Source organism: Capricornis sumatraensis, chromosome 15, assembly GCF_032405125.1.
Source record: "Capricornis sumatraensis isolate serow.1 chromosome 15, serow.2, whole genome shotgun sequence".
NCBI lineage: Eukaryota > Metazoa > Chordata > Mammalia > Artiodactyla > Bovidae > Capricornis > Capricornis sumatraensis.
The window spans coordinates 82,528,347-82,553,555 of NC_091083.1; the positions used below are offsets into that span (position 1 = coordinate 82,528,347).

The following is a 25,209-nucleotide window of genomic DNA, read 5'->3' on the forward strand; positions in this document are numbered from 1 at the left end:
GAAAGAGAGTGGAAGCCGTTAAACGGCCCCGATTTGTGACCCAGGGCACACTCCTAGGGCCAGAGCTGCCCCCACTTGCTCTCTCTGTTGCCGTGGTTTTAGGAGGAGCAACTAAGACCCGTAGCGCCCACCCCAAACTCCTGTTGGGCAATGATTCATGCAGAGACTTGGCTGAGGCCTAAGAGGTCATCTTATTCAATTCCCTTCCTTTAAAGAGGGGGACACCCAGGCCCCAAACAGGTAAAGGAGGCTATCCAGGCCATACAGTCAGCTTGCTGGGGTCGGGGTGGGGGGGTTGCCTACAGGGCATCGAACTCACGCACAATGAGGAAGACAAGCCTCTTACCGTCATCCAAGTAGGTCTGGTCCAAGTCCTGCTCCTGTTTGATCGTCACGCCCGCGGGTAACACTTCCTTTTGGTCACTGACCGGGGGTCCGTTTTTGGCGGCTCTTTGGCTGGGGGCGCTCTGCTGCTGGATGACGGTGGGGTAGGAGCCAGGGCTCAGCCTCTGACCCTGACTGACAGGGGGCGGGCCGGGCCTGGCGGGGCCAGGCGCGAAGTTCTCGCAGTACACGATGTGCTGGAACTCCTGGTGGCTCCCACAGCGCAGCGGCTGATTGGCGGGCGAGTAGTGGATGACGGGCGAGGCCTGCTGGTTGGCCGGGCTGGAGTGCAGCAGCGCCGCGCCCTGGCCCTGCGAGCCGGCGTGCACCAGCACGGAGCGGTGGGCGTCCGCCAGCCCCAGCGGGCCGGCCATGAGGGCGGGCTGCTGGTAGCCCAGCAGCCCGGGGCTCAGGCTCTTGCCCCGCTGGTAGAGGACGGCCGCCGGGTTCTGCTGCTGGTAGCGCGCGTCGGGGGATGAGAGCCCCGAGCGGAACTGCTGGCAGGGAGCCATAGTGGCCACGAGGCAGGAGGGGGGCTCGGCCACCATCGGGTGCTGCGCGTAGTACGGCTGGCTCCCCAGGCCCCCGTGGGCGGGGCTGCAGATCAAGGCAGGGTCGTACTCATCAGTGGGCTCCGTCTTGATGGCTGGGACTGCGAGAAGAGAAGAGCACACGGGGCGGACCTCTCTTAGCGCCGCCGGGGGAGCACAGAGGATGGGCAGGTGGCGGTAGGAGCACAGCCTCGGGAGGCCAGACGGCCGGGATCAAAGATCTGGGCTCGGGCAAGAGCTCCCCCAGTGCAACTGTCTCAGGTTAGAAGTTTTACCTTGGGTGATGGCCCTGAACTGTAGGTCTTTCTGATAGCGGAAAGTGGCTGGTGGGTTGCCGTCAGCCCTGGACCATGTGCTGTCTTTTCCCCCAGGGGGAGAGCTCTGACAAGAGCTTGATGTAAAATTATGCCTCCGCCTCCTCCCTCTGCCCTGGCAGCTCCCATCCCTTCCCTGCTTGCCGTCCTTGTCACACTCAGCATCATCTGAAATGTCTGTGCACTCCATGCGCTCAGTTATTATCTAAATACCGCCCCCCCTCCCCCCCGCCCCAACTAGACTGTCAGCTCCTCCAAGAGAGGACTCTTCTTCTTGGTCTTTTTTGCTCAGTGCTGGGACCCCAGCACCCTGAATAGTTGTTAAGTTGTGTTCGACTCTTTGGCAACCCCATGGACTATTGCCCGCCAGGCTCCTCTGTCCATGGGATTTCCCAGGCAAGCATACTGCAGTGGGTTGTCATTTCCTTCTCCAGGGGGTCTTCCCCACCCAGGGATCGAAGCTGGATCTTCTGGATCGCAGGCAGATTCTTTCCTGCCTGAGGCACCGGGGAAGCTCACCCTAAACAGTACCTGGCACTGCTCGGGCACTCAGATATTTTCTTGACAAGGGAATGAATGAAACATGGCTCTCGCTGCCTGTCTTGGGACTGCAGTGCTTGGTGGGAATGAGGCCTCCTGGCCTGGTGACCCACTCAGTAACTGTTTATCTACCAAGTGTCCACCTACTGTGGGGTCCCTAAGGAGCTGGATTTTAGGGCATATTCACTTTCTGCCTCTATTGTGATCAAATCTACGACAGAGAGACGAGTCATCAACCTTGCCATCTTCCAGTAAACAAACCTACATGTGCCCCGTGCTTACTCTGCCCTTGCAAGGGAAAATATTAATAACGATAGCTAATATCATTGATGTAGATGGTCCCAAGCACTTCACATGCATTTGATTTCTACAGCTCTCATAAGGAAGGTGCCATCTGACAGAGGAGGAAGCTGAGGCTCAGGGAGGGTGAGTCACTTGCCCAAAGTCGCCCAGCAGATGACAGGCGTCCTCACCTGCACACAGTGCCGCCTCTTCACGCCCAAGGGGCCTCCAGAGAGAACTCCTTACCTGGGTGGTAGGTAAAGTGCTGAGGCTGGCTTCGTTTTCTTTTCCCATTGATGACGTAAAAGTTCACCTTCACCGAAGTCCGAATGTGCTTGTTCCGATACTCAGGAATCTCAACAAAAAGCATGTTCTGAAAGAAAGTTGTCAATGATTTAACTGCAACCGCAAGTAAATTCCTATCCAGGGTCCTAAGCACCGTGAGCCAGCCCATCTAAAAGGACTCGTGGTGGGGAGGGACACACTGGGAGTGTGGGATTGACAGATGCACAGTACTCTCTATAAAACAGACAAACAGGATTTGCTCTCTAGCACAGGGAACTGTATGCAATCTCTTGTAATAATCTCTAATGGAAAAGAATTTTTTAAAAAGAGAATATGGATACATACATATACACGCACATAATCGAGTCACTTTGCTGTGCACCCAAAACCAACAGCATATTGTGAACCAACTATACTTCAATGAAAATAAAAAGACTCATGACATATCCTGCAGGCTTACAGGCAAAGTTCTAATTAAAGGGAACTTGACTTTTCAGCTGCAGCAAAGATGACTTACTACTTACTCCATCAAAGTATATTAAGATGTCACTGTTACAAATCAGAGGGTCTGATGCTCAGGAAACGTATAATTCACTCATCAACTCAATACCCACTAAACGCCTGTTTGGTCCAAAGCACTGGCACGCCGATGAAGAAAGGACAAGAAAGAGGGAAAGAGAACACAAGGGTTGGGGGTGGACAGGACAGGGCATCCGGTCAGCGCGTCTGGGTGCTTACAGGCTGGCTCTTGTCTTTATCCACCGTGGCCTCCATCTCCCAAATTTGCTGCCCATCTGGAAAAATTCAGAAATGACAGACTTTGAAGGAATTCTTAGCAGCAGGAGATTTAAGACAAAAACTCACCAACTTATACCGATCTTGGCTTCTAGGTTCGACCACCTCAGTAACGTACACCTACATGTGTGCATTAGGCCTGCACATATGTACATATACGTATTTTTATAAACACATATTTCTTTTTGCAAAGAAATATGGACAACAGAAAACTGGGCAGCACTTACAAAATCACGGAAAAAACAGAAATTGTCCATCATCCCAAAACCATTATCTTTTTTCTCTATAGTTAAATATCTACGTCTTTCTTTAAGATACAAGGATTGTCATATGCTTTACTTTATAATAGGCTTTGTTCAACCAAAGGCTATTTCCAAAATGCTCTGTATATGCCAAGACTGTCGCAGGGGCCCCATTACAGACCCACGGCTGTCCCAGACATGACTTCTCCATCGTCTGAGAACACAGGTGGCTCACATATTCTGTCCTCGGAGGTTTACACAATGTCCTGGCTCACGAGGCCTTGGAGAGGGAGGGAACACAGGCGCCCACCCTCCACCTTTCAGTCAACGGAGAGCCTGGCTCTCACGTGACCCATCACAACAGGCGCAGAGAGGTTTCAGTGGTGAACCCTCCTTCCCTGGGGCAGGGCACTGGCTCCCCAGTTTGGGGCCAACAAGCTGGGCCAAACAAAACTCTGCATTTGCAAATAATAGATTTCTTTTGCTGACCACCTATATTGGCCAGTGAGCAGTTTGGGGCTGAAACAAATCATTTCCACAAGTGTTTCCAGGGTGTTTTGTGGAGCACTGGCTCTGAAGAATATTAAATAGGTTTATGAGAAAGGAAAGCAAGCTCTACCAGCTAGTAAGCATTTGGCAAAGGCAGAGTCAAGCAAGTGGATTTCTTTACTGCAGGACTGCTCAGAGCCTTTCATCTGCTCAGGTGTAGCATTAACTCTCCAAGGTGGGCTGGGTATGTACTGTGTCCCGACGTTTGGCCAAAGGACGCTCCCCCACCTTTGTAAGCATGGTGATTAGCAGCTTCTGTGATAGGTCAGATTTGAAACATGTCGTCCTGGACCAGCAGGTTTACCCGAAGAAACTAAGTTTCCAGGCATTATTTCAACTTGTAGAGGACATATTTCCCAACATAATAAATAATAAAAAGTTGTGATTGCCACCAAAGCTGATGCAACCAAGATGACCTGCAGGAAGAACAAGTACTAAGCCGGTTGGAACCATCTCCAACAAGTCAGCCTGCACGTTCTGGGCTTGCAGTTCCTGAAATGACGAGAGGAGACACAGGTTTATGCCCAAAGGGAAGAGATCCCTGCGGAAGGGACCAAGGTAAGAGTTGCCACTGTCTCGCCAACACCCAACACATGGCAGTGCCTAGCAAACATTTCATGTCTGAACGTACAAAAGTGTCAGCAGCTCCAAAGGCTGCTGACGGGCGGGGAAAAACCAGGAGCTGACATCAGCCGCTGCTCAAAAGGAAGCAAGAGAGGACAGATGGATAGACGTCAAGGAATCTGAAGTCAAGTCATCAAGACAGGGTACGTCAGTGTGCGAAGCCCCGGACAGAGCTCTTCTGAGAAAATCCTCACTTTTTAAAATCAAAGACAGGTCACAGGTCATCGAAGAGACATGTGTCCGCCTCTCAGAAGGCAGTCTGAGCTAAGCACAGGTCCTCATCAAAAACCACATCCTCACTAGCTGCGGTGTGAGCTATGTCAGAAGGTCAAGTAACAGATTAATCCAAGAAAGGAAAGATGTTGATGTCTGGTGCATCACTCTCCTCCTCAGCCTCTCACTGGCTGAACTGAGCTCTTCCATCACGAGGCTGCAGATTCCCAAGACCATGCAGCTTCTCTGCCAAGTTAATGGAGGTAGGCGGGCATTGGTGGTGGCTTGGCCTTCAAGACTCAGCTGAAGTCCCCTGTTTTGGACCAAGTTTATCCCCTCTGGGTACCCTCACCATCACCTGCCCTACAGGATACCCTCAGGGGCCATGACTTCATTTTATGCCCCAGGACTCAGTCGTTTGTTGACATGATCAGAGTTTTATTACATCACTGCAGTAAGTAACAGTTATAATCTAAGTGGTGGCTGAAGCAGAAAAGTGCTTCTTCAAGGAAAACAGAGGTCTGTGGGATGGAAACAACCCAAGTGACCATCAGTGGATAAAGGGAAAAACAAAATGTGGTCGATACATACAGTACGAATGTGAGACTTGGACCATAAAGAAAGCTGAGAGCCGAAGAACTGATGCTTTTGAACTGTGGTGTTGGAGAAGACTCGTGAGAGTCCCTGGGATGACAAGGAGATCCAACCAGTCCATCCTGAATGGAATCAGTCCTGAATATTCATTGGAAAGACTGATGCTGAAGCTGAAGCTCCAATACTTTGGCCACCTGATGCAAAGAACTGACTCACTGCAAAAGACCCTGATGCTAGGAAAGACTGAAGGGAGGAGAAGGGGGTGATGGAGGATAAGATGGTTGGATGGCATCACCGCATCAGTGGACATGAGTTTGAGCAAGCTCGAGGAGTTGGTGATGGACAGGGAGGCCTGGCGTGTTGCAGTCCGTGGGGTGGCAACGAGTCAGACACACTGAGTGACTGAACTGAACTGATACATACACTGGAATATTATTTAGCCTTAAAAGGGGAGCAAATTTTGATATGTGTGATAAGCATAGACCTTAAAAACATTATGAAATACACCAGACACGGAAGGACAAAGATGGTTTGATCCCACTCATGAGGCACACTGAATAGGCCAATTCATAGAGACAGAAAAGGGACTGCAAGTTACCAGGGGCTGGGGGAGGAGAGAGTTATTATTTAACAGGCACAGATCTCCTGTTTCAGAAACGGGAAATGTCCTGAAAACAGTGCTGTTACACAGTGTTGTGACTGCATTTTAACACTACTAAATGATACGCCTACAGATGGTTAGAACGATCAGTATTATGTTGCATATAGTTTGTGTGTCAGCCACTCAGTCATGGCTGACTCTTTGAGACCCCGTGGACTGTAGCTTGCTAGGCTCCTCTGCCCATGGAATTGTCTAGGCAAGAATATTGGAGCAGGTTGCCATTCCCTTCTCCAGGCGATCTTTCTGACCCAGGGATGAAACCATGTTTCTCCCGCACTGCAGGCAGATTCCTTATGGTCTGAGCCACCCGGGAAGCCCAGGGTGCAGTTTACCACAGCTCTCTTTTTTTTTTTTTAAGCCAACTGGCCTACAGAATGGCTTAGTGGCTTTTTAACTAGCTGCTGCCATTTCAAGATGAAATTTCATCTAAAAACGAAGATTTTGCTCTTGAAAAAAATAATTCCAACAGGTGGCACGGTGCCTGAGTTTTCTTTCCTTTCAAATATGGGTCTTTTCACCATTATTTCCATTTTTTTTAAGGCCCCAAAGGCAGTTTTAGACATTTGGCCTGGCTGCCTGAATGGAGGGCGGGGACATGCTCCCAGAGAGCGAGGCCACACCGCCGACTTGTTCTCTGCTTTTTCCCGGGACGACGTGTCTGGAACTTAACAGATGCTCAGCAAGCACAGGTGGATTAAATGCACAAAGTGACCTCAGGACTCCCCAGCGCTCAGCCCATCGCCAGAGCTCAGGAAAGGGCCGGCTACTGGCCGCTCTGCAAAGAGACCCCACGAAGCGAAATCACCGCCTGTCTGTGAAGAGTCCTTTGAGGGAACTGACTGAAGGAAGGAGCCTGTTATCACAGGTACAGACAAGGAATCAAACTCAACACGAGCCACTCAGCCCGAGTTCTAGATAATTTTAGGTAATCCACCTCCGGGTTACTACCCTAGGTCTGGGACTCAGAAAACCTGCCCAGAACAGAAGAGGCTCGAGAAGACCCAGGCTGCTTCTACTGCTCTGGGCTGAGATGAAATAAAGGACTTCGGTCTCTCGAGCAGATGTTCGGGCAAACTTCCCCTGTCCTAAATTAACAGGGGCTGGCAGCCAGCACAAAATAGGCTCTTCCAAGTCTTTACTCAGAAGCTACAAGAGCCAGCTCCTTCGGGCAAAGAGGTTGGGTCTACAGAAGCCTCAGCAAGACTCTGTAAGAGAAACAATGGGGTGGGAAGCACACAGCTCAAGAAATATCCCAGCCTTTGCTCTAACTTGGCGGCTCTGCCACCAGGAGAACACGGGGGCCCGTGGCCAGTGGGTGGATGGTCCTGTGGAGCTCTTGCAGGCAGCTCTTGAACCCCCTGATGGAGGAGCGCACCCGGAAGCAGCAAGCAGGGCGGCATCAGGTCTGAGCTGGAGTCTCCGCAGTCAGCCTCGTGTCAGCGGTGGGCTCACGTCACCACCCCCCGCAGAAAGGAGCACGCGCTCAGAAGAAGGGAAGCAAGCCCGTCCTCACTGGGGCCCATGAGCGTGCCACTGGGCTCCAGGCGAACCAGGAGGAAATCAAAGTGTCAGTTTGGGTTAGGAGCCCGCGTGTGACGCTTCCCAGGCCTGGCTCTGCTGTTTAAAATTAGCTCCCTTCTCCAGGAAGATGGCTGAAGTCATTTGGGTCTGCTCTTTACGATTGCTTAACTAGCAGAAAAACTCACGCTCCCTGGATGCATGGGCTTAATGAGCCGGGCAGATGCGGGGTTGTGGGGGGTCAGGAATGGCCCCTTAGGATTTCATCCACCCAGAATGGTACCTCTGGGCTTCTCAGGTGGCTCAGTGGTAAAGATCTGCTTGCCAACGCAGAAGACGCAAGTTCGATCCCTGGGTCGGGAAGATCCCCTGGAGAAGGAAATGGCAACACACTCCGGTATTCTTGCTGAGAAATCCCATGGAGAGAGGAGCCTGGGAGGGCTACAGTCCACGGGCTCGCAGAGCCAGCCACGACGGAGTGGACTAACGACAGAAATGGTGCCACTACCCTCGATGGGTCTCCTGAGAGCTGGGGAGGAAGAGCCTGATTCCCACACCTCCCCTCTTTCCTTCCGCCTCCCCACTTCCTCGGCAGGCTTACCCCGCCCCCTGTGTCCCCATCTGCACAACTGGAGCGCCTGCCCAGTCACCCCACCGCCCCCACCCCGAGCTCATTCTCCCTGCAGATTGCCAAAGCAATCTTAAAAATGTAAATTCGATCATGACATCTCCCTGCTTAAAAGCCTCCAACAGCTACTCGCTTCTGGAAGGAAATGCAAACTTCTCGCCACGTCCACACGGCCCAGCCTGACCTGACCGCCCCCGCCGGCACTCGCCGCCCCCCCCCCCCCCCCGCCCCCACTCCGTCCGCGACCTCTCCAGGCTTGACTGGTGTCGAACTCGCCTTCACCCTGCACCAGCCGCCTGGGTCTGCTTTCAGTTCCCCAAACACCCCAGGCTCAGCCCCACGCTGAGGGCCTGGCCCGGGGCAGGTCCTCTTGCCTGGACACTCTTCCGACCACCCATGTGGCTCCCTCTTTCCTGCCTTCAGGGCTCCGTGCAGAGGCACCTCCTCAGGGAAGCCCTCCCTGACTACACAGTCCACGGTTGCCAGACGTGGGAAACAAAAATACGGACCCGTCGAGTTAGACGCGAATCTCAGAAAACAAGGGACACTTTTTAAACTACCGTGTGTCCCAAGCTCTGTGCCGCTGTGGGGGACACACTCACACTAGGAAATCTGGATTCAAGTTAGCATCCTGTACTTTCCTCTTAACCTCCAGACCCTTTGGTCTTGCTCCTAGGACTGGTTCCCCTGTCCTCACAGCACTCATCCCATCTCAGAGTGACCTGCTTGTAGGCAAGTCTGAAACTAGCCATGCCCTGAGGGCAGGGACCTCCTTGGTCATATGACCCCAGGGGCTGGCACAGAACCTGTGCACACTAGGTTTTTAATAAATATCTAGGGAGCAGCCACGGAAATCCTGGGGGCTGAGTGTGTGGAGGTCGAGGCCAGAAGAGCATCAGCACGCTGTCTGCATAGAGGCCAGATTTCAGCTCAGCTTTCATCCCAGCCCAGGGGCACCTCTTCTCAGCGAGGGGCTGTCATCCCTACGTGTCTTCCACCGGCCGCCACAGTCACTCAGAGAACCAGGAAGCGGGGGTGTGGGGCCCAGCCTTCCTCTGACGTGTGCTGTCAACTCAAGAAAGTCTGCCCAGCTCCCGCGGTGAGCGGGCTTCCCAGCTGTAAGATGGGGGTAGGGGGCGGGGCATTCCTCAGTGTCCCTCCATCGCTTCGGGCATGACAGCGGGGTCTGATGGCTGGGAGCCGAGAGGAGGGGAAAGGCTCACCTGTGCCAGGACCGGACCCTTCTCCCAGACAAGAAACCAACCTGGGCCTTACTCACTCCGGTAAGTAAACCGAGCTCCCAGGGGACACATGGACAGTCAGCTGACATCTTCTGGGCATCTACCATGGCCCAGCACTTTCAGATCCTCCATCTCCTTTTAAGGCCCAAATACCACCAACCCCCCTTTTACAGATGGGGAAATCAAGTCCCAAAGCACAAAAGATGAGGTCTATCCAGGCTTCAAGCTAAATCTGCCAGATGATCCAAAATTCAGCCTGCTTACCCTTAAACACGTACCACTCTGTTTAAAAAGTATGCAACCAAAACTGTAGGAAAAAAAAAATAACGCAAGAGGGTGTCAGACAGTTCGTTAATAAAAGGTATGATTTTCTTGACGGGGGTGGAAATTCCAGCATGCTGATTGCAAATTACAGAAAGTCTGTTGGCGCCAAGAACAATTTCTGATGGTGAAAACACCAGGGCCCATGTTAATCAGAAAACTCATGTCCTCTTTTTAAGATACTGAAATAGCAAGATCCTTCAAAGTCTGTTCTTGCACACAAGAGGACTGGAGTTTGGACAAACAGCCCTCTGAAAAGACCATTTTCTCTCTCTCCGGGGGTGGGGGTGGGCTCCTGAGCTGCAATCTGACTTCTGTCACTGGGGGAACGCTCAAAGCCCCAGCCAGCTGTGTTTAAGTGGTGGGCTCCAGCCCAAGGGACCTGTGACACCGTGGACATGAGTCACCAAGGGCAAAGGTCTACAAAGCCTTAGTCATGGTCGAGCCCAGCTTAAAGGCTGACCTTTCCCAGAGGCAAGTCCAAGGCAGAGAGAATCCCAGACCAAGTCAATTGTTTCAGAAGACACCAGATGGGGTGAAGCCAAACCCATGGGGAAAAACAGGTGGGAAGAGGAGGTGTCTTCTCTAAGTGAGTTCCAATGTTTCCAGGGGACGAATCCATGGAAAAGTACTTAATTTAGCAAAAAATTTTTATTTTAAGCATATGCATTTATATTTATTAAACAAAGCTCAAAATACAACCTTTGGGAACCTCCAAGTCATAAAATGACTCACATTAGGATGTGATGACTCAGTGGGAAAGAGGGAATTCCAATTCCACCACCCACGCCTTCTTTCTAAAAAATCAATTTGCCCTCTCAACAGGTGATAGGAGCCTCTGCCATCAGACTGGTCCAAGAAACCATCCAGCAAAACAAAACACAAGTTCTCTTCAAACAATTTAAGTTTCAAAGCTGAGTAATCCGACACAGGCACATTTCCAACCAACGCCCCCGCGGGACACAGAGGGCCAGGGAGCTACTTGGCTGGAGCCAGGGGGAGGGGGGGCCTGAATTAAGAAAGATTTACCAGCTGAAAAATTCCAAAACCCTGTGTCATGTGGAGGAACCTTCCAAAACATTGGATCCCACCCAGGCCCGGCGAGTCGCTCGGAGCCATGGCAACCCCGTTTCCGCCGCCACATCACTTTTATTTTTGTGTCCTTAGATTTTTTCCTGTTTTGCAATGTTTTGCTGGGACCCCCGACTCCGCCTGAGGCCTGGGTGGCCGGGGGCCAGGGTTACCAGCTGAAGTCAGGAACAGCCTGGACTTCCCAGGGTGAACTTTGCCTGCGGAGGTTACACATTTCTTAAATTTCAGAGAATATAGAAAGGCTTTTCAACAATTACTGAAAGTGGTCGATAGGAAAACTCTGGATCATTCTGTGGGGTTCCTCTTTGTCCTCTTGTGAGAGATCTCTCTAGGGTTGATGATAAATGTTCCCCAGGATTCTGGCTCTGTCACCAGCTGGGAGCTGACCTGGGGGCCCATGGCTTGACCTCTGTGAGCCTCAGTGAGAGGCTCTTTAAGATGGGAGTAATCGTGTCTGCCTCTCCAGGCTGGTGTGACGATTAAATACATTTACTCAGCAATATGCCTAAATACCTGCTTAGCAACTAAACCACCACCACAAGCACCTACTAAGTGCCAAGGTTGTTCCAAATGCTGCAGACACAGCAGCAAACACCACGTTCCAGCCCTCAAGAAACTCTATTTGTGAGACTAGATAATAAATGAGCAAAAAAAAAAAATAGACAAGATCTCTTCAGTAGATAGGACTTCCCTGGTGGTCCGGGGGCTAAGACCCTGCACTCCTAATGAAGAGTTCAATCCCTGGTTGGGGAACTAGATCCCACATGCTGTAAATAAGGATCTCAGATGCCACATCAAAGGTTAAAGATCTTACACGACCTGGTGCAGCCAAAATATTAATAAATAAATGGTTTTTTAAAAAAGGTGATTCTCATAGAGCTAAGAACTTCAGAAAAGGCAGGGCAAGGAGGTCGAGCACCTTCGGAGCAGATGGTCAAGGAGAGGCCCCTTAAGGACGTCACCTCTGAGTTGAGCTTTGTAGAAATGGGAGGATGCAACCCATCAGGAAACAGCAAAAGCAAAGCTCCTCTGATGAAAAGAGAGCGGGGTGTCTGAGGACAGAGTGAAGACAAGATAGCTAAGGCCCCAGGAGCAAGGGGGAAAGTCCAAAGGGCCGAAATTAGAGAGATGGGCCAGGGCCAGCTCGCGCGGGCCCCTAGAAGTCCTGCAAATCATTAAAAATAGTAATAAAAACAATATAATAATCATTATTATTACTGCTGCTATAAATAAGATGCCACTTTCCAAAACACCGAGCTTTTCTAACTTAAGAAACACCACGCTCCCCTTCTCCTACTGTTTTTCCACCATCCTCCAATTTGTCATCCTGCTGGAGTGGAAACTGCCAATTCCATTTCAGTCGACAGCTATAAAAAGCACGCTGGAGCTGGTGGTGCCGATGACCCAACGTGGGGGCTAAGATTAGCCCAGGAGGCTGTCACCTTTCCTTAATGTGAGAACCAGCTGGGGTTCCCCTTCCTTGGAAAACTTCAACTGTTCCACTCCGCCCCACCCCGCAGCGGCCCGGCCGGCCAAACTGTCCATGGAGATGGGAACGGGGAGCCGTTTTGGAAAAAAGAAGTTGAGCAACAGGGATTCCCCCTGCAGAAGGCGGTCCCAGGCTGGGCGGCAAGTGCTTGGGGTCAAAAGAGCAGGACCGGCTCCCTGCGAATACAAGGGCATCCCCCCTCCACCTGTCAGAGCCTCTGGGGGCCAGACATCCCGCCAGGGAAGCCCTCTACTCCTCAGGGACTGGGGCCACCTCGCACACCCCAGCCTGTCTGCTGGCATCGGTCCAGGGACCGCATCCACCCCGGAGTCTTTTTGATCAGACATGGGACAGTCGTAAAGGACCCTCCTGCCCTCAGGAGGCTTGTGACCCACTGCAGACTTCAAGAGGCTGTCTCACCACAAAACGGTTCAAGTCAGCGGCTCAGAGCAGCTAAAGGACCTTCAAGCAGACTCACCTGGTTCTGACCTTTTTCAGAGTAGAATAGCTAATGATCAGGCTTCCTGGGGGCCAACCCAGCACCGCCATTCACCAGCTGTGTGATCTTTACTCAGCTATCTAACCTCTCTGTGCTCGGTTTCTCAGCAAAAAAGGGAAAAAAAAAAAGAAAAGAATAGTAGCTATCTCCTACAGCTGTCACGAGGAATTAGATTGTTAATGTTAACACCTATCAAGGGCTCAGAATAAGGCCTGCACCTAGTTTATTATTACGCATCCTTGTTTTTCAGTGTCTCCTGGTTCCATGAGATAAACTCATACTCAGCCTTGTCCTTCCACAGTCTAAATATAATAACAGCCACTAATATTTAACAAGCATCTATGCAAGATGCTAATATTAGAGCCTAAAATGCCAAGCTCCATGCAAAGGGCGTAATCTGAATCCTCTCATTTAACTTTCCCATCTCTCAACTGAAGTAAATCATCTGTATTTTACAAAAGAGGAAATGCTTAGAGAGGTGAAATGACTTACCCAGGATGGCAAAGCCACCAAATGCAGGTCACAGATTCGAACTCAGGCCGTCTAACCTCACAGCTACGCTGGTAACCACTGCAGCTGACAAGCCTCCCAAAGTGTGCCCATGAGGCCTATGCCTGGGGCAGGATGTGTCCAATAAGTGACCTATGGCCTGAACAAGGAAAATGCTGGAGAGACCATAAAAATAACAAGGAACACTCCTGACGCACTGAGTGCCCACTGCTTGCTGATGCGTTTAACTCTGGGAGGGAAAACTATTAACTCATTGACTAAAAACGGAAGTCCAGGGAAGTTGAATAACAAGATGACACTGGATATTATCTGCAGGCGAGTTCCCCAACTTCTCCAGGCTTAGCCACCTGCCTGTCTGTTAGATGAGACAAGGCACACCCACAGAGAGGAAGCTTCATCATTCCTCTTATTAACATGCAGCTTTTCAAAGTTGAAAGAGACTCTGGGTTTTTCTCCTTTCAAGCGGTAAACAAATTTTTTCTGAAACCAAGAGAAGGAAAGCTGCAGAGTAAATGCCTGCCTGCCTTCCATCCTTCCATCCAGCAAATACCTATCTGAGGCCCTTGAGTAGCCTCGCAGGCACATGCGCCCCCAGGACAGTTGAAAGCTGTCTGGCTCCTAGCTCCACAAGGAACTTGGTAGCACCTGGTCTGCAAGCCATCCCTCCATACTTCCAGCAGCCCCCCAAGGAGACTGCTCACCTGGACATGGAGAACAAGACGTCTATGTATTCTCAGTATTTTCCGCTCTGCCAATAAGGTGCCCTGAAGCCACACACTTCTTGTGGAAGTCAGCACAAGACCAGCGGGATGATTTCCTGGTCCTAGAGACCCATCCCAGCTGAGGAGGCTATTGCTAACTTGGCTGTCTACATTTCATGCACTTTCCTGCTTGAGAACTCACCACGGTCCTCATACCTTACTCATGTACAGACGAAGTCAAGGCTGTGTCTCTACCTGGCATCAGGAGATCTCTCTGAGCTCTGCTCATCAAAACACTTCCTGGTGATAACCAGCCTCTACTCCAGTCACACAGGTCTGCTCTCTGTCTCATGAGAGCCCAGTAACTTCTTGCCATTGAGAATACTGTACACTGTTTCACTGCCTGAAAAATAAAGCCTTCTCCAAAATGTGTCAAGATGTGCAATGCCTTTAAACCCAAGACACCACATGTCAGCCTCAACCTTAGGAAATAACAGTAACAAACAGCATGAGCTAATACATACTGAGCACTTACTATAAACAGTTGGCCCTCTGTATCCGCAGGATCCACATCCATGGATTCAACCAACCACAGACAAAAATATTCAAAACAAAAAGAAAAAGTTTAAGAAAGTTCCAAAAAGCAAAACTTGAACATGCCACTCACTGCCAACTATTAACTTAGCATTTTCCTAGTATTCAGTCTTCTCAATAATCTAGAGTGAGTTAAAGTACATGAGAGGATGTACATAGGTTCTACCTATGTACACAAAGGACTTGTACACTCTCCAAGTCTGGTATCTTTCAGGATCCTGGCACCAATCCATTGCAGACTCTGAGGGACAAGTGAACCGAGCATTTACGAACTCTTCATCTCATGACCATCCTCTAAGGTATGACTGTCACCATCCTCGTTATACAGAGAAGGAAACTGCTGCCCAGAGAGGCTAAGTAGCTTGCCCAAGGTCCCCCAGCTAGGAAGGAGGAGGACTGGGCTTTGAACACAAGCCATCCAGCTGGAGCACGTGAGCCCTCACCTAGCTGATCAAAGGCACAAACGGGAGACGCGTCACGGAGTCACTTAGAACAGCACAAAGTTGGAAGCAGCCTCACGCCCAGTAAAGGAGGACGGTTAAATAAAGGACTGGCCACCACAGGACAGACCAGCACACCCACCTACACGTCCGCGCTCCTCCTCACGACACCATCACAGCCCCTCACACCCGCAGGGCCTGACTGTGCGCCCTATTTCACATCAGTTTTCTATTGCAACGGCGTCGGCAAGCCTCTTTCAAATCATCTGCCTTCTGCCGTGCTTCCAAGATGTGAGGAAGCCGTTCTCACACCCTGGACATGAGGCCAGCCCATCCCAAGAGCAGGTTCTGTGTGAACGTGGGAAGCAGCCCCCCTTTCAGTGACGCTCAGACCCACGATGACCCCGCGCGAACGGTGGCGCCCAGAGGAGGCGCCCTCATGCAAAACCCCCACAGTGGACAGCCTGCCTGTGGGCCATCCTCAGGGCAGCCAACAGACAGACATCAGCTTGCCTTTGATCTGACCTGAAATCATGTCCATAGGAAAGAAAAAAAAAAAAAAGCTCAGCCTAGCACTCGTAACTAAGCAAATTATATAACCTGATATTCTTCCTACTTCAGACCATGGTCTTTTTAACACGTCCTCACCCACTCCAGTGTTCTTGCCTGGAGAACCCCAGGGATGGCGGAGCCTGGTGGGCTGCTGTCTATGGGGTTGCACAGAGTCGGACACGACTGAAGCGACTTAGCAGCAGCAGCAGCAGAGGTGGTGAACACTTCACAGACAGCCCGTATTGAGAAAGGAGGCGCATGCCGCTAAACCTCTCGTAGCAAAGGCGTGCAAAAGTCAAGTACGAATTCAGCACAATCTTTTAAATTAGAAAACAGGGCATTTCTGGGACGGGTTGAAACCACTACTGGCCCAGTACTGGTGGAAGTTTCCAATTTGTAAGTTTCTGGAAGGTAATTTGAATTCTACAAAGCAATACGTATTTAAAGCTCTCAAAATGACTACCCAAAATCCCACATGGGAATAAACCCAACATAAACAAAAAAGATACACGTGGAGTTTCATGTGTAGGAAAACTAATTAATTAGTCCTACAAGTATAACCAGACAAACCGCAGTATTAGTTACAATAAAAATATAAGCTGCCCATGTTTATTGACTTACAATATACCTGGTGTTGTCATAATTACCTGACACGTATTAACTCGTTTAACCCACGTGACAACCCTATGGGGTAATAACTCTTGTTATAATCATTCTATTCACAAAGAAACAGAGGCACAGAAAAGTCAGGTAATTTGTCTAAGATCACAGAGCAATCAAGTAGCAAAGGCGGGATGCGAACCCAGGATATCCAGGGCCTGGACTTAGGATATCAAGCATGTACGATTAATCATTGTGCTCTTACTATTCCCTGTTTGATAACAGTCTAAAATCTGAAAGGAAAAAAAAAAGGTGTCTCCTTATGTGTAAAAAATAATTTAAAAAGAAGAGTTGGGGGTGGGAAAAGCCTTCTCATCCAACCAAACAAGCCAGGATGAGTTAAAATACACCATAGGACATTCATGCAACAGTGGGCCATGTCGGTATCAAGGTCCCTGGAGACAAGGAAACTTCTCCGAGTAAGGAAAATGCTACACAGTGGGATCTAACCCCCCAAATTAAGAAGAAAAGGATGGTCACTTCCGTATGGCGCTCGGAAGGCGCTCTGACCTGTGGTCTTCTCGGTGAACACGACTTTGGACTCGGCCGTGAAGTTCTGTCCCGTGAGAATCATCTGCTGGCCGCCGTACACCAGGCAGCTGTCGATGTCCTGCCGTTCCACCATGGGCAGCTCGTGGGCGGACCGCTGGGCTGCGGGCGAGAGAAAAAGACGTCGCTATGATGACGGAAGACGCCCACTCGGAACCGTCCCGAGATTTCACGGGGCACAATGCACTCTGCCCCCCTCTGTCACTTGTCACTGCAAATGCGGAACCCTCAGCCCTGGCAACCAGTGACTCTGCAAATGTTATGTTCTTGTCAACATGCCCGAAGTCTTTGGGGCTAATTTTCTCCTAACAACAAGTTTCATTTTCATGACTCAAGAGACCGATGCCTGTTCTCCTTTTAGGAAGGAGAGGAGAATAAGAATTTGATTTTTTTTTTTTTAAAAAATAAAAGGATGCGCATATCAACCTTTTTGTAAGAGGTTTCCTTTGCTAGAGGGCACGCTCTTCTCCTGCACGTGATGGCGGCCACACACAAAGGGCTCACGCACGCAAACTTGAGGACCTAATTCCTGAGAGTGTAGACGCCTTGGCCTCTGAACTCATTCGCCAGTCTGAACATAATTCGCTCCCATCACATCTCTGACCACATTTTCTAGCACTCCCTCTCGCTCACTCCCCTTCAGTCACACTTCTAGAATGTTCTCACCATCTCTGAAACACACAGCACACTGCCATCTTTGAATGCTTGCACTTTCAAGCCCTCCTCTCTGGAAGGCTCCTTCCTGCTTGCCTGCGCGGCTGCCTTCCTCACTTCTTCCAGGTCTCTACACAGATGTCACCCCCTCAGAGAGGCTTCCTTGCCCCACCCTCGCACCCTGCCCCTCACAGCTAACACAGCAGGACCACCTGTCCATCTGTCTGGCGGTGCCCCCCACCTCTCCTCTTTATCCTGCTCCATCCTGCTCAGTTCATCCCCAGAGAGCTTTCCGCCTTCAGAAACGCTACCTGTAGCATTCTTGGTTCCCCTGCATTTCATCTCTTCCCCGCAAGAATGTAAGCCCAGAAGAGAGGAGCATTGCTTTGTGCATGCTGTGAGCCCAGGGCTGGGCCCAGGGCCCAGGACTTCGCAGGGAGTGCTGGAGAAGGATACAGGGATGGATGGATGGAGACAGGTATGGATACAGATGTATCTCAATATATCTTGACACATATTTATCTCAATATCTCGATATCCTCATCTGTATCTGCAGTGAGGAATGGGACAGGCTGACTGTTTAACTACAATGATATACTTGAATGCTCACCGTAACCTTCTAAGGAAAGAAGTATAATGAAATTACATGCCTTCAGGGAGAAAACGGAACCCTAGAAGTCAGCTATGGTGATGCTGAGATTTGACCTGAGCCCTTAAGAGCTGGCCTGTCCAGCTCCAGAGCCCCCTCCTTTAGCCCCTCCGTCCAGCCAGTTCTTCTGGAGGACGGGCTGCAGGAAAGAGTGAAGACCCTCTCCAGATGCCTGCCCTGGGCAGGGTGGGAAATGGGTCCGGCCGACACGAGGGACCATCCCTTGGGCTTCGCCTTGGCAGCGTGGGCCGCAGAGCCCGGCCCGCCCCCTGGGTGAGTCAGCCTGAGCTTCTGGCATCCCTCCCAGAGCCCGAGGACTGGGCAGAGGGCCAGCCCTCTCTGTGCCAGGGGCCGGCAGACCGCCCCCTCCAGGAGCCAGGGACGCAGCCGCGTGAGGCCCGAGGCGCGGGCCTAACCCTGCCCTCCCGGCCGGCCTGGGCCTCCAGGTCCAGCACCCTGTCTCTTCTGCCCTGGAGCCATGTTGAAACCCCATGCCTTCAGAGGCAACCATGCACGTGGCAACCTTTAAGGAGTCTGCTGTGGACAAGACACTCCCAGACACTGTACGTCGAAAACACAGCCCAGCGACTCTCCGTGACCTCCCGGCCAGTATCTCCCCATCCCAGGCTCAGCCCAGGCTCTCTGTTCCCAGGGCCCAGCCAGCCAGCGTGGTTCTAAGGGGCTCCCAGTTATGGGCACGTATTAAAAAGGCCTCTTGGCAGGAGCTGCTAATTTCTCCCACATGGGCTGGGTTATTAATCCTTTCTTTCAATAGAGGAGTTCTGTGTGACTTCCTAATTGAGCTGCCATCAATGGAGATTTATTAGCAGTGAAAACAGCAGTCACACCACCTAGAAGAGCAGGTCCCGGCTTCTCGGATCTGCCTTGGATATGTTTCGGGGGCGAGGAGGGGCTTCTGGTCCCAGGGATGGATGGGTGGGAAGGCCACAAGACCCATGCCGCCCATTCTGCAGGTGGAACGCCTGAGTCACCACTCCTGGGCGAGCTGGCCAAGGGCTCGAGTCCAGCCAGGCCGGGGACTGGACGTGGCCACGAGCTCTCAGCGCCGGGCGGGAGGCTGGCCCGGCCAGCTGCTCTGTGAATCACCCAGCACTGCTGCAGACACAGCTCGGCTATTTCCCGAAGCAGCCTCACTGCTTCTCCCTCCAAAGCCTCACGGGTTCAGGCAGCCAGCTGGTCCTCCCTTGACCAAATCTTCATCTCCCACCCCTTCTCCTTGATGCTTAGTCCTCAGTCGTGTCAGACTCTTCGCAACCCCGTGGACTGTAGCCCACCAGGCTCCTCTGTCCATGGGATTCTCCAGGCCGGAATACTGGAGCAGGAGCCGTTCCCTTCTCCACGGGGATCTTCCCAACCCAGGGGTCGAACTCAGGTCTCCCGCATTGCGGGCAGATTCTCTACCGTCTGAGCCACCAAGGAGACCTCTGCTTCTCCTTACCCGAACGAAAACCATCTTTTCTAATGAAAATGTTAAGACAAGAGTCCAGTCTCGCTTCCTGTAAGCTTTTATCTAAACTGTGGTCTTGCAACTCAAAGTGTAGGCTGCATCCCAGGGACGGGGTGGGGGGTGGCGGGTGATATTAGAGACGTAGAACCTTGGGCCCCACCCCAGACCTACTGAACCTTGTTAAGACTCTGCAGCTTACCGAGGAACCCAGCTGACTCTTATGAGCTGTCGAGGGGAAGGAGTACTGCTTAACCCTGGCTACACATAAGCATCACCTGGGGGGTCGAAACAAACATGATCTTCCAGCCCTAGTACTACCATTCTAGAGACAGACAGACATGCTCAGAACTCGGCTCCATGGAGGGGCAGCCCCTGCCCGGGTGAGGCTGCCGCGTGGGACCGTCCCTGGTCTCAGCTCAAGTCCCCACGAGGTGACCCTTCAGGGGGCTTCCCGGCTCGAAACCTCACTTTGCCAAATCGGAAAAACGGGGCCATCAGCAGACCCATCGCACAGGTTGTTTGAGGGTTAAATGGGAGAATTCACAGAAACATATTTGATTTAATAAATCCCTGTCGGTAAAGCAAACAACACGATGCGCCGCAGTTCCTCGAGCGGCTGTCCTGTGTCAACCGATACCTGCGAACTGTGTCCGCGTGTTTACACACAGTACCGCGCTCATCGGCGCTGTTCCTGCTGGATCCCGACCCCTAACCCAGGTGTCTTGGCCCTGAGTCCCAGCATTTTTCAAAGTGGGGTTCCCAGGTTACCTGGTTGGGGGAGGTGCTTAATAAAAATGCAGCCACCCAGGCCACACCCCTAACCCTGGGCCCCAGCGGCTCTTGGAGGAGGCTGGACATTTGCATTTTTACAATCTTTCCAGGTGACTTGTTGCACACACTCTGCTTGAGAACCAAGCCCCACATTTAAAACGCCACCTGAGGACCAGGGGACCTCCTCCAGGGGAGCCCCTGCACCCTCAGAGAGCCCAGAGGCAAAGCAAACAAATCCAATTAGCCTCTGAAAGAGGAATTGAGAGGCAAACAGCAACCAAAAGTGCGCTCCCGGGGTCCACTTCCTTCTCCCTCTCTGAAGGCTACTCATTGGGGTGACACTGTCACGGAGGCAGGGCTCCCCGCAAGCCCAATGGGCCTCCCAGGCCTGCAGCACCACCCCCGACGGCCCCCACCAAGTCCCGCTGGGCTCTTCAACCATTAGTGGGGCCAGCCCTCCAAGCCACCAAGCCCTAGAGTGGCCTAAGCAAGCCGCCGCGGGTCATCAGCTTAAAGCTAAGCCCACGGCCCGCGTCTCACCTGTGGGCAGAGGCCAGCCCCTCTGCTCCTGCTGAAGCATCGCAGTGGCCCTCGAAGCCGGGAGATTTCCCCAGGCTTTCCTCCTGCCCCTGGATTCTGGCACGTCATAAAGGGGCTTGGGGCTCCTGGGTTTTACGAGCTCTGAATCAACAGGGCGCTGTTGGTTTAGCCCGTCTGGGTGTTTACTTTCACTAGCAACAGTGGCTGATGGGGAGTCGAGCAGCGGCAGAAAAGACTAAGTGAAAGAAATTCACCCCAGGCCAGCCTGGACAGGGGACACTGCTGTCTATCTGTCTGCCATTCTCTGTCACGGGGCTGCCTGGCCAAGAATGCCGGAGAACCGCAGGGAGAGGAGAGGCTGGCCAGGGAGGTCAGGTACGCAGGGTAGGTGGGTTCTGTTAACAACTGCAAATGGTTACAGCGGCCGTAGAGAGGGCCTTGGATCCCAGAGACTTCTCATACATTTTTCTTTACATTATAAAGCACATACATAATGAGGCAATTCATGGTCACGGGTCAAAGGAAGGATGCCGACAGGTGACTACCTGAGTCTGAAGCCCAGCTCGCTGATATCACTAAGATTAGCTTGGGGAACCTTGGGCGAGTCATTTCACCTCTCCGTGCCTCTGTTTTCTCATCTACAAAATGGGAACGCATCACACAGTGCTGACCTCAGAGGGCTGTTTGCAGATTAAATGAGCTGGCGCACGGGAAGTGTGTGGTACCTCGTCAGAGCTCCGTGAGCGTCAGTTCTGTTTATTTTTATGGCTGAACTTCATGAGACCACAGAGCAGGAACGATTCCCATTATGGAGCTGAGGGCGTTAAGCCTCCCGGAGGAGGAGCTCCATGCCTGGGAGCTCACAGCTACAGAAGGCAGGCTGGCAGAACTTGACCCCAGATTGTGGGATTCCCCCACCCAGAGGGACTCCTTTTTAGTAAAATGGGGAAGACTCAGTGGGAAAGTGGCCAGGCAGCCTGAACCGGGAGGCCCCCCGCCAGCCACGTCAGTCTCACCCGGGCTCCAGCACTGACCATCCCCCAGCCGCAGAGCCCTTCTCGCCTGTACTTCGGGCCCCTGGCCTTGGCTATGAGCCTGGCCTGGCCCGGAACGCGGTGCTCCGGCCTCGCCCGGGAGGGGCGGGGAGCAGGCCTGGCAGACGGCCCCTCAAGCCCCCACCCTGGCGCTGCTGGCTCTTCCCTGGGAGACGGGGACAGGGGAGCCCAATTCTGAGTGGGGGTTTCACCTCTGCGAGGGGCCTGTGAGCACCCACAGTACAGGGGTGGGGTCCATGGCACTGAAGACCGTCTTCCAGCTCTGGACCTCAGGGGGTCTCAGCTTCCTCATACAGAAAATGGAACACAAACCCCGGCCACTGGGTCCATGGTGGGGGGACCCGCTCCACTGTCCTCACAAGGAGCCCCAAAGAATACTCCCACGGGTCTCCAGAAACCAAGACCCTTCCGGGGGGTTCCGTGAATCCCCACATGACTAGTGAGCTCCCTGGCACTGGGGGACCCAGGCAGCCCCGGCAAAGAACTGGACAAGGGCTTTCGCCCGTAGCTCCTCCCTTGCCAGCCATGTGATGAGCAAATCAGTTAGCCCTTCTGAACCTCAGCTCACTAGATACAAGCTCAGGCTGTAAGATGAGTCTACCGAGGCTGGGGGACTTCCCTGGTGACCCAGACCAGTGGTTAAGACTCCATGCTTCCAACGCAGGGGTGTGGGTCTGATCCCTGGTCAAGGAACCGGGAGCCGATATGCTGCATGGTGTGGCCAAATTTTTTTTTTTTAATGATAAAACTTTTTTAAAAACTAGAAACATAGGAGAAAATCTTTCTGACCTTGAATCAGGCCAAAAAAAAAAAAAAGTGTTCTGAGGCTATGAGGAGAATGGGAATGAGTTAACATACACGGCAGCTGGGAGCACACAGCAACTCTTCAATAAAGGGGAGTTTCACCTGCCCCACCCCTGCAAAATGAGCTCGGTAAAAGGCCACAATCCCAGGGTCAGGTAACCCTATCAATTAATGGAGAAGCCACCCCAATCCTGGGCTCCCCCAAACCTAGCTTTCCTGTAATCACCACCCAGCCAACCCACAGCAGATAACCATCTGAGCTCTGCTGAGCAGCAGGGTTGCGGCTTGCTGCCAGCTCCCCTAAAACAGAGAGTGTTTGCTGAGCCCCTATACTTGCTGCTGCCTGGGCTGTGCGCTCTTGGCAGTGCCATGGGGGCAGAGAGAGGCAGGTAACACGTGCTTTGCAGAGCGTTGGGGACGGCTGCCGTAGGGGCAGGATGAGCCATACCACAAGAGAGATACTGGGGTTATTCTACTGATACAGATATTACCATTCTTACCAGCCCCACTTTACAGATGAGAAGACTGAGGCGCAGAGTGCTAAGTAACTTCCCTGGGACTAAACAGTGAGTAAGTGGCAGAGGCAGGAATGTGAACCCAGGTCCACAGTCCTAACCTGCTTCTTCCCATCATGCTGGTTTCTGATGTTTCTGAAACGTGGCTCCTTGGTCATTGCTTAAAAGCCACCTCAGGGAGGAGGCCTGGCCTACCTGCCCTCTGCTCCATGCCCCAATGTCCTCCCGGATCTGCTGCTACACCATCTCGAGGGAGACGACGCCGTGTGGCGCAATGGGAGAGCGCCCACAGCCCCCCGAGGGTCGCTGAGCTGGTTTCCAGTTTCTGTGAGATGATTAATCAATCAATCTGTCACTCCTGATGGAGCTCCGCCTGGGTGTCCTGGGATTCAGCAGGACATGGATGTCACAGTCGGCTTGGCCCCTTACTAGCAGTGTGAGCACAAGCAGTTAGCTTGACCTCTCTGTGCTTTAGTCTTCCCATCTGTAAAATGGGAATGGATGCCGAGTTCCTAGAGTTCTCACAAGGATTCAGGAGCAACGGAGACAGTGCTCGACGCACAGGGTGACTAATAATGGTTGCCTATCCCTCACCTCTTCCCTGTCTCCCTCATCTCCGTTCTTCCTTTGGTCTTCAAGTATCTATCAGCATCTGCTCTGTGCTAGGCAAAGTGCTAAACCACTTCTCCCTGGCGGTCCCGTGGTCAAGACTTCACACTCTCACTCCAGGGGGTGCAGGTTCGACTCCTGGTCGGGGAACTGAGATCCCACATGCTGCACTGTGTGGCCATAGATAAATAAGTGAGTGCGCTCAGTCACTGAGTCAAGTCTGAATCTGTGACCCCAGGGACTAAACCCACATCTCCCGCATTAGTGGACAGATTCTTTACCGCTGAGCCACCAGCGAAGTCCATTATGACATTCAGTTCTGTTTGAAGTCTCTGCCGGCTTGTTGACTGCGGATTTTCCCCACTAGAATGTGACCTGCGGGACATCCAGAACTTTGTTTTGCTCATTGCTGGATCCCTAGTTCTAGCACTACAGATATACTCCCAAAGGAGAAGGGGGCAGCAGAGGAAAAGATGCTTAAATAGCATCACCGACTCAAAGGACATAAATTCGAGCAAACTCCAGGAGATGGTGAAGGACAGGGCAGCCTGGCGTGCTGCAGTTAATGGGGTCACAAAGAGTCAGATATGACTTAGCGACTGAGTAACAGAAACAACAAAATATGTTTTTAACTGCAAGAATAACATTAAGGGGCCCATAAGAATCACGTGGGTCATTCTGGCTTCTGGCAGGGGCAGACGGACAAGACAGCATCTCTGATTTATGAAGCAAAGTGCAACCAGTTTGCCCGTCTGGTCTCCCTCATTCTAAGGATTTCCACAAAGCGCTGCCGTGCGATCACCCACCTCCCACATCAGACTTCAGGAGTGAGGTGGAGGGGTTAGGGAGAAGCGTGAGGGAAGAACAGGCAGGTTTTCTACGCTCTCACTTTCAGAAAATGGCGTATGAAATAACTGCATTTCCATATGGAAAACGATGGGACTGGACCTTACTTCACACTGCACACAAAAATAGATCAGAGACGGTTTGCATCCCTAAATCTACTGATAAAAGCCAGAATCAAAAAACTTTCAGAAGAAACCAGAAGAGAGTGTATCTGCTATCATCAAATGGGCAGAGATTTCCTAGGGGAATGTAAAGAATAATAATCCCTAAAGGAGAGAATAAATTAGACTTCATAAAAATAAAATATTGATCCTCTCAATACGGCACAATTGAGAAAATAAATAGGCAAGCTACAGACTGGGGGAAAATATCCTTAATGCATAAATCTGACAATGCATAAATGACTGCTGTCTATTAACAATAAAGATACAAGGGACTTCTCTTGTCCAGTGGTTAAGACTCCATTTCCA

At 51.7% G+C, this 25,209-nt stretch overlaps 1 protein-coding gene across 1 annotated transcript in view; it reads right to left on the reverse strand.

Annotated features, from left to right (window-relative positions):
* Window positions 1-299: 299 nt before the first annotated feature.
* NFATC2 (nuclear factor of activated T cells 2) overlaps window positions 300-25,209 on the reverse strand; it is a 98,132-nt gene continuing 73,222 nt past the window's right edge. The window contains exons 6-9 of the mRNA XM_068986840.1: window positions 16,790-16,930; window positions 3,095-3,150; window positions 2,318-2,444; window positions 300-1,036 (exon numbers count right to left, since the gene is read on the reverse strand). Of these exons, the coding sequence (XP_068842941.1) occupies window positions 300-1,036; window positions 2,318-2,444; window positions 3,095-3,150; window positions 16,790-16,930 (1,061 nt within the window). The remainder of the gene's footprint in view (window positions 1,037-2,317; window positions 2,445-3,094; window positions 3,151-16,789; window positions 16,931-25,209) is intronic.